Below are 9,341 nucleotides of genomic sequence, written 5' to 3'. Positions count from 1 at the left end.
TAAAAGTGTCTTGAATTTTGAGGAGTCTATATCCCCTGGGTTCTGGGTTGTGTTTATAATGCTGATATTGTGAACTCTGTAAACACACATGTAAGCTCTGTGGACAGTGTGTCAAACTTGAGAGTGTCCAGCCTTTCAGCTGTGTCTCCCCTTGATCTCTTTTCCTTCCCTTTTGGCCCTTCCACCCTACTGAAGAAATATTTTCTGTCACCTGTGGACTGATCATACATTTGGTCTTCCCACTGTAAGTGTTCATGAAAACACGATGAATTAATTCCATGAGTAAAATTAGCCCTTCAGTTACCAACAAAACAGCATTGTTATATGATATATTGTAGAACTAAAGATAGTAAAGATGTAATTTTTAGATTTATTCATGCAGAAAAACAGATGCATTTCTGATTGTTAAAAATCCACAACATGCTCGTCCTTTTATTGCTTTGTGTTCACAAATCTGAGCCACAGACCGGCAGCCTCAAATGGGCCATTACCACACGGAAGTGTGAGAAAAAGTGCTCAGGGGGAGTACTCCCATGAGACCAAATGACCTGTCCTGGCAGACAACAGAAGTGGAATAAGTTCCCTAACAAGGAGAAAGACTTCCTGTGTTAAACGGCCTTTGTCTAACGGTGTTAAATTTAAAAACCATCCTGAGTTTGCTTTAGTCACATGCCAATGGAACTTGTCCTTAGAAACTGATACGAAGAAAAGACCACCCTATTGATATTTATCCCAGGTGATCACTTTTATCGTAAAAGCAGCTTCACGTTTGAAAGAGATTTTAAAACGTCAGGCTTTGCTCCTTCGAAGGCGCCACCCTGCCCTCCTTCCGCCCCTCCCACATCGCAATCCACAGCGAGCGCAAAGGCGATGAAAACAGGTGGGCGGGGCCCCAAGGAAGCCCGCACTGATTGGTTGGCGGGAGGGACCCGTCAGGGCCGTCGTTGCGGATTGCCTGCTACGCGGAGGAACGCTGTTTCCGGTCGTTCGGCGAAAAATTTCGCTGCTGCCGCCGCCGCTATGGCGACGGGCAAGGGGGCGGAGGTGCCGCTTCTGTGGCCCGTAGAGGCCCGGTTGGCGGCGCTGCTTCCAGACCTGCTGGTCTTCAGGAAGCCCCGGGGATCGGAACACGAGCTTGCCACGGCCCAGGGCGTCCTCCTTGGCGTCCACGTGACGGGTGAGGGCGAGGGGAGGTGCGTCGCTCTCCCGACCTGCCGGAGGGGCGGCCGTTGGGCCTCAGCTGGTACAGGCCGCGGCGGTTACGGGCCTGGCCCTGGGGCGAGCTAAAGGCACGGTTTCATTGCACTTTTCGCCGCCTCCGCCGGAACGTGAGGGTCATTTTCCGAGCAGGAGGATGCCTTTTCGGACGACCTGTCGTAGCCCTGGAGTTCACTTCAGCGATGATGAAATTGAGACTCAGAAAGGGGAAAGGACCTTTTCGGGGCCATATGGCAGGCTTTGGACCCAAGTTTTTCCCCAGTCCCGAGCATTTTCCAATAAGCATTCTGCTTCATCCAGTGATTTTATTTGTTTAGTTATTTTCTTCTTTGGGTCCATAAGTAGGTGCCCGCCATTGTTCTAGGAGTTGAGACCTAGCAGCTACTATGAGAGTCGTTCATTTAACAGGTATTTGTGGAGTTCATGTGTCACGGATATGAAGATGAGTGATTCGGGTGCCTGTCCTCGGAGGAGCTCACCATATGAGTTCTCTCTCCATAAAGCTTTCATCCATTCTCCTTGTCAGTGGTTTCTCTATCCCTCACGTGGGTGGGGAGAGGGGAATCCTACAGGTTCCCTTGGCCAGGGAGCCTTAAGAGAGTATGATGGGAAAGCAGGAGCCGGATTCCAATGAAAAGGGCACTTGTGGGTGAATCTTCACCATCTGCAGCTTCTAGAAACATGGGGAGGGTGGCCCTCTGGACTCCCAGAGGCAGCAGCAACCAGCCTGGCCCTGAGTACTTGCTAAGTAACACCATGTTAAAGGATAATGAAATTACTCATCTTGAGAAGATCTGCTTCCGTTCCACTGGCCTGATGTGTGGAGGGAATAGAGCCTAAAAGTTTAGGACTTGCAGCTAACATAGTAATTTTTGCTTTGTTGGTCAGGGTTTACAGCATTAATGGACAGGTTCAGCCTGAGCTGCAAGTCGGAACATGACATGGACACACTGGCCCACATCTTCAGTTATTACATTAGTGACATCGTGGAGCGTGAGTGACCGTTGTAGGGGAGCAAGGAGGTGTGGTGATGGGCTCTTGAGGGTTTGTAACAGAAGGGGGCTCGGGGGCACTTTAAGACATACTAAAGTGACATCCCTTTAGTGTCACTCATCCTTTTTTTCTTCAGGTTGCCTCTGCCGAGCTAGATCTTTGCCTGTATCTGCCATTCTACCCAGTCGCACATCCTGTTGACTCGGTGTTCAGAAAGGGGGGAAAAATGCTGATTTTTACTTTGCATGTTTGTATTTTGTTTCAAAATAAAGTATGCCTCAGGTTGTGTCTTCTAACAGTAATATAATGTGCCTCGTGTGTATATCAGATATAATTTACAGAACACCTTCCCATTGTATTACTGCATTTTGATCCTGTGAAGTAGGACTGAGTGTTTTATTTTCTGCCATGTATCAGTACTAAGCTTGTGGATATTTGCCTAATCTGGGGGAAAAAAAAAAAAACCTTTTCATTTGTACAGTAAACATGTTTTGAGTACCTGCTCTGTGACGTAACACTGTAATAGGTGCAGGGGGTGCAAAAACCTACTCTTAGAGGAGTTTTCAGTCTAGTTAGGTCTACCTAACAGAAATTACTCTGGCCCTATACCCTTTAGTACTGATATAACATTCCCTTCTTGTACTGACAGTATCCTGTTGAGTTATGTCCATCATTCTGAGATTCACCAGAATGATTACTTTGTGGCATCTTCTTTAGCCACATAAAGTGGCTATGTGACTCACCCCTTACCCCTGAGGAACAAGTATAAAAAACCTTTTGGGAATTCCCTGGCGTTCCAGTGGTTAGGACGCTGCGCTTCCAATGCCGGGGCCGGGGTTTAATCCCTGGGCCAGGGTTCAAACTGAGATCCTGTAAGCCGAGCAGCACTGCAACTTTTTTTAATTTAAAAATAAAACTAAAAAGTCTTTCAATTGATCTCATCAAGTTTAGATGAAAGGGAGAAATAGATATTATGTATCATGTGTGTATTATAACACCAGGAGCTGCTGGGTACTAGAAATACATGGGAAAATAAGAAAGACACAGTGTCTGCCCTCATGGAGATTGTATTATTGGGATCTGATGGAGGGTAGGTGGTAAGAATGAAAGCTGGAAGAGGCATTTGGAGCAGCTGTGGAGAGATGATGGAAATTTCATCTAGGTTAGTGATTCTCAGCCTTGGCAGCACATTAGATAACTACTTAGGAAGCTTTTAAAAATCCTGAGGTCTAGGCTTCACCCCAGTTAAATCAGAATGTCTTGGGTTTGGCCCAGGAATAAGGATGTTTAAAGTTTCATAGGCAATTTTAGTGTGCAGTGAAAGTTGAAACCATTGGTCTAGATATATGCAATGAAGGGAGCTGTACCGAGATAAACTGATTTGAAATATATTTTGCAGTTCAGCAGACAGGATTTTCTAATGTGTTGGATTTCAGTGGGAAGTAGTAAGGAAAGGGACTCTCAAGTTTTTTGCCTTTCATAACTGAATTTATGGTGATGTCACTTATCAAGATGGGAAAGATGGCTTTGAGAGAAAATCAGGGGTTCTATTTTAAATATATTGAGTTTAAGATGTTAATAAGTCAGTCAACTGGAGAAATGAAGTTAGCAGGTATGATTGAGCCTGGGAGCTCAGAGAATAGATCTGTTAGAGATGAAAAGTGAATTGATGGCATAAAGATGTTACTTAAAGAACTGATTGAGTCCACGTTGGGAGAGTGTAAATGAAGAGAAAGAGCCTAAGACTGAGGCTTAAGGAACTCCAGGGGAGGATTTTGATCAGGAAGAAAGAACCTACAAAAGAGACTATAAAGCAGCCAGTCAGGTAGGATTCTGTGAAGCCAAAGGGGAAGTAGTGTCTCTAGAAGAAGAGGGCCATTCTAGCTGGGTTGAAAATGAAAAGTGTCAAATATAGTGATGTCTGAAAAATACTGAATTTAGCAAGATGAATGCTGTGATGATTTTGATCATTTTAGTGAAGTGGTGGAAATGAAAGTCAGATTGGAATAAACTGAGAAGAGAATGGTAGAGGAAAAAAATTAAGCATGAATTTGATAGGAGGAGAAACTTGTATATCGCCAGCTCTTCTGAGAATTGTTTTGCTGGGAATGTAACAAAAATTGAGCTAGTAATTAGAGAAGAAGGCAGAGTCAAGACTAGGTGGGTTAATTTTGTTGTGTTTTGTTTTTTTTTAAAAAAAGATACTAATGGGAATGATGGAGTAGAGAGAAGATAAGGAAAGGAGTGACGTTCTTGGGAGGGTGAGAGGGACTAGGGTGCAGAGCATGAATAGGGGGATGGCTTTGAAGATAACAGGAGGACTTTTCTTCCATTTTAGAGAAGATGGATATAGGAACAGACAGATTTGAGGAGAAGCCAGGGGAAAGGAGGAAGGAGTCTAAGCCTTGGAGTGAATAAATTGACCAGAAAAGATATGAGGAAAAACTCTGCAGGCCATTCTTTTCATCATATATTATTCTGCCATGATCTGGCATATCTCTGATTTTGACTCATTTTCCTCTCTCTCCCTTACTTGATTTCAGATGTGCTCTGTTTTGGAGGGGATATCCTAAATATCACAGGTATTTTTCATTTTTTTCTGAATATTTAAAGCACTGTAAGCGAGGAAGACTATAGGTGGAATTTGGCATGTTTGTTTATTCAGCATTGTTTGTTTATTTAGTATGTGCTGGGCCCTGGGGAAACAAAGATGAGGAAGACACAGTCTCTGCCTCAAAGGATCTCCCAGTCTAATGCAAAAGCCTTGTCCATATTAAGCTCCCAAGTACTTTACATTTTGTTCACATTGACTGACAGGAAAATAAATGCCTATAAAGCATTCATGAGAAAACTAATGAGAAACTTGGTCATTAATAGCAGAAGCTAAGTAGGGAAGAAGTCTGGCTTGTCTCCTATCTGGAAAACTCTTAGGATTATTAACAGCTATATGCCATAGAGTTGGCCTGTCTTTTCATTTAAACTTAAAGAAACCACTTAAAATCTTAAAATTCAACTTGAATGTAAACCTACACTTTGTGAACCTCTTAGATCTGTTAGTATACTGATGGAGAGAAGAGTACCAAAAATAGCCCTAGGTTTTAGGAACATTGCAGCTTCTACTTAGTCATGTTTTTATATGCTGAATGGTTTTAAGGATCTAAGGCCATATTTTAACCTAGTATGATGTATAGGGCCAAGAAACCTTGTCTGACACCTTGCATGATATCTTCTGCATTATCGGGAGCTTTGCTCTGGCAAGTGAATCCAGATATTTGGTCTCTGTCAGCCTATCTGTGTCTCTACAGGGAATGTGCTCTTGGCACTCTGGACAGTGGAACAGAATCAACTGAGTGACATCATTACCCTGGTGGCAAAATGCAGTCTGGAGATACAGGAGAAATTTGGGATCTACCATACCAGAGAAGGCCAGGACCTGCAGCTAAAGATAGGTATTAGCTACTAAAAGAGTGATCAATTGGAAAAAAAAAAACAGTATAAACAATTCAAAAGATAAATGACAACCTGGAAAAAAATGTTTGCAACTTATATCATTTAGACAAAGGGTGAATTTTCCTAACATAGAAAAAACACCTAGAAATCAAGAAAAGACTAACATTCTGGGCTTCCCTGGTGGCGCAGTGGTTGAGAATCTGCCTGCCAATGCAGGGGACACGGGTTCGAGCCCTGGTCTGGGAAGATCCCACATGCTGCGGAGCAACTAAGCCCGTGTGCCACAACTACTGAGCCTGCGCGTCTGGAGCCTGTGCTCCGCAACAAGAGAGGCCAGATAGTGAGAGGCCCACGCACCACGATGAAGAGTGGCCCCCACTTACCGCAACTAGAGAAAGCCCTCGCACAGAAACGAAGACCCAACACAGCCATAAATAAATAAATAAATAAATAAATAAATAAATAAATAAATAAATAAATAAATAAATAAATAAAAAGACTAACATTCTAACAGAAAAATGAGCAAAGAACATGCATAAATAACACATAAACAAAGAAATCATCCCTTGTAACTTGTGAAAAACTGGTCAACTTCGTAATAAGAAAAATGTCAATTGAAAGTACCAATTGAGATCATTTCTTACCTATAGATATGGAAGAATTCAGATGCTGAACACACTGTTGATAAGGTTGTGAGGAATAAGCCTTCTCACACAGTGCTGGTGGGAGTCAGCAGTGGTACAACTTCCATGGAGGGTGATTCAGTAATCTCTACCAAGATTACAAATGCATTTATTCTTCAACCCAGCAATCCTAACATTTATCCTTCAACCCCAACATTTATCCTGTAGGTATACCTGAGTATTTATATAATATCATATGTATAAGATTATTGATTGCAATATAGATTGTGATAAAAGGTTGAAAATTATCTGTAGGAGACTGGTTAAATAAACAATAATAGTCTACCCAATGAGATTCTCTGCCACTTTAAAAAAAGTTGTTTTGATATAGCAATATCTCCAAAATATAGATGAGAAAAAGCAAGATGCAAAGCACTGTGTTTAGTATGCTACCTTTTGAGTAAGGAGGAGAAGTAAGAATTTTTCTTATTTGTTTATATTTGTATAAAGAAACACTGGAAAGATATATAAGAAACTAATAAAAGTTACCTATTGGGGGAAAATAGTGTAGATAGGTATATAGGTGGAATCAAGACTTTTCAATGTATATTCTTTATATAGTTTGGTTTTTTAATTATGTTACTGTATTACATTATCAAAAATATAATATAGGGCTTCTCTGGTGGCGCAGTGGTTGGGAGTCTGCCTGCCAATTCAGGGGACACGGGTTCGAGCCCTGGTCTGGGAAGATCCCACATGCCGTGGAGCAACTGGGCCCGTGAGCCACAGTTACTGAGCCTGCGCGTCTGGAGCCTGTGCTCCACAACGGGAGAGGCCACGACAGTGAGAGGCCCGCGCACCGCGATGAAGAGTGGACCCCGCTTGCCGCAACTAGAGAAAGCCCTCGCACAGAAACGAAGACCTAACACAGCCAAAAATAAATAAATAAATAAATAATTTAAAAAAATATATATATATATAATATAATGCCATAGAAATTTAAAAGCTGTACACAGAGGCCATAGTTTCAACAGAGTCAGGATTGAAGGCGAAGCTCTATACAAAAAACTGCTTCACAGGAGTCCAGAAACCTCAAGGGGTTTCTGAAGTAAGGGCAAAAGTTGGCTCTAGCTATTCATTTGTATTTTGAGGAACAGAAGTGAAGAATCATATTCTGAGTTGTATGGCATCTCTCCTATCCTATCATCCTTTTTTCTTCTGGTTTTTGTTTTATTGATAGATAATTCATAAGTGATACTGTACATAGACATATTTATATACTTTTGAAACCATCACCACAATCAAGATAATGAACATATTCAACACTCACTAAAGTTTCCTGTGCCCCTTTATAAACTCTCCATCCCACTACTCCCCTCCCCATCCCCAAGCAACCACAGATTTTTCTATCATTGCTTTTTTTTTTTTTGGCTAGCTTGCGGGATCTTAGTTCTCTGACTAGGGTTATTTATTCACTTTTTGATCTACAATAGGATTATTGTCAATTTTTGGCTATTACAAATAAGGCTGCTATGAACATCTGTATACAAGTCGTTGTGTAGACTTAAGCATTTATTTCTCTTGGTTAAATACCTAGGAGTGAAAGGGCTGGGTCATAACGGTAGATGCATGTTTAACTTTTGAGAAATTGCTTATCTTTTTTCCAAAGTGTTTGTACCATTTTACATTTCCACCAGCAATGTGTAAAGGTCCCAATTTCTCCATGTCCTAGTCAACATTTATTATTGTCTGTTTGTAGAACTTCCTTTAACGTTTCTCATAGTGTGGGTTTGCTGGAGATGGGTTAGTTTAGCTTTTGTGTGTCTGAAAAAAATCTTTATTTCACCTCTGTTTTTGAAAGGTATTTTCCCTGGGTATAGAATTCTAGATTGACAGGAATTTTTTTCCTCTTACATGAAAGCTGTTGTTCTACTGTCTTCTAGCTTGCAGTTCTACTGTCTTCTAGCTTGCAGTATGTCCAACAGGAAATCTGCTTTCATCTATATTTTTGTTTCTTTGTATATAATGTCCCTCCCCTTCTACCCCAGCTGCTTTTCGATTTTTTCTTTATCACTGGTTTTAGGTAATCGGATTGTGATGTACCTTGGTACAGTTTTCTTCATTTTTCTTATACTTGGGACTCATTGAAATTCTTGGATCTATAGGTTTCTAGTTTTTATAAAATTTAGAAAATGTTCTGCCATTATTTCTTCAAATAATTTTTTCTCTCTTCCTCCTCCTCTGTCTAGTTACACACATATTAGGCTGCTTGAAATTGTCCCACGACTCACTGATGCTGTGTTCATTGTTTTTCTATCTTTTTTCTCCCTGTGTTTCATTTTGGATGGTTTCTATTGCTATGTTTTCAAGTTTACAGATCTTTTATTTTGAAAAGTCTAATTTGCCTTTGATCTAATATATTTTCTTGTGTATTTTTGTAGTGTATTTTTCATCTCAGGCCTGTGGTTTTCATCCATATGAAGATACCATATCCTCCATGTCCCTACTTGTTTAGTATTCTCTCTAGTTCTTGAATATATGGAATATAGTTATAACTTTTAATGTCCTGTCTACTAATTCTGTCGTCTCTGTTATTCTACATTGGGCTTGATTGATTGATTTTTCTTCTCATTGTGGGTCATATTTTCCTTTTTCTTGGCATACCTGGTAATTTTTGGTGGGTGCCAGGTGTGAATTTAACCTTGTTGAGTGCTGGATTTTTAAATATTTCTATAAATATTCTTGAACTTAGTTCTGAGATGTGGTTAGCTTAATAGGTTTGGCTTTCAAATTTTGTTGGATAGGACCAGAGCAGTGTTTAGTCCACAGCTAGTTTTGCCCCATTCCTGAGGCACACCACTTCCGAGTATTGTACCTAATGTCCTGTGAAGCATGAAGTTTAATACTCTGGCTAGTGGAAATGGGAACTATTCCCAGCCCTGTGTGATACTAAGATTGTTCCCTCTAATCTTTTCAGGGGGCTCTTTCCCTAGCCTCAGGTTGTTTCCTCACATTGATGCACTTAAAGACCTGAGGGGGACTCAGTTCTCTGGAGTT

The 9,341-nt window shown here is 41.1% G+C and overlaps 1 protein-coding gene across 1 annotated transcript in view; it reads left to right on the top strand.

Annotated features, from left to right (window-relative positions):
* Positions 1 to 994: 994 nt before the first annotated feature.
* LOC118904047 (adenylate cyclase type 10-like) overlaps positions 995 to 9,341 on the top strand; it is a 39,177-nt gene continuing 30,830 nt past the window's right edge. Inside the window, exons 1-4 of the mRNA XM_036869718.1 lie at positions 995 to 1,177; positions 2,107 to 2,211; positions 4,755 to 4,793; positions 5,517 to 5,660. Coding sequence (XP_036725613.1) covers positions 1,021 to 1,177; positions 2,107 to 2,211; positions 4,755 to 4,793; positions 5,517 to 5,660 — 445 coding nt within the window. The 5' untranslated portion in view covers positions 995 to 1,020. The remainder of the gene's footprint in view (positions 1,178 to 2,106; positions 2,212 to 4,754; positions 4,794 to 5,516; positions 5,661 to 9,341) is intronic.

The sequence above is a fragment of the Balaenoptera musculus genome, chromosome 11, assembly GCF_009873245.2.
Source record: "Balaenoptera musculus isolate JJ_BM4_2016_0621 chromosome 11, mBalMus1.pri.v3, whole genome shotgun sequence".
Taxonomy (NCBI): Eukaryota; Metazoa; Chordata; class Mammalia; order Artiodactyla; family Balaenopteridae; genus Balaenoptera; species Balaenoptera musculus.
The sequence above is the reverse complement of the archived record's forward strand: the minus strand, read 5'-3'. Positions and strand labels throughout refer to the sequence as shown.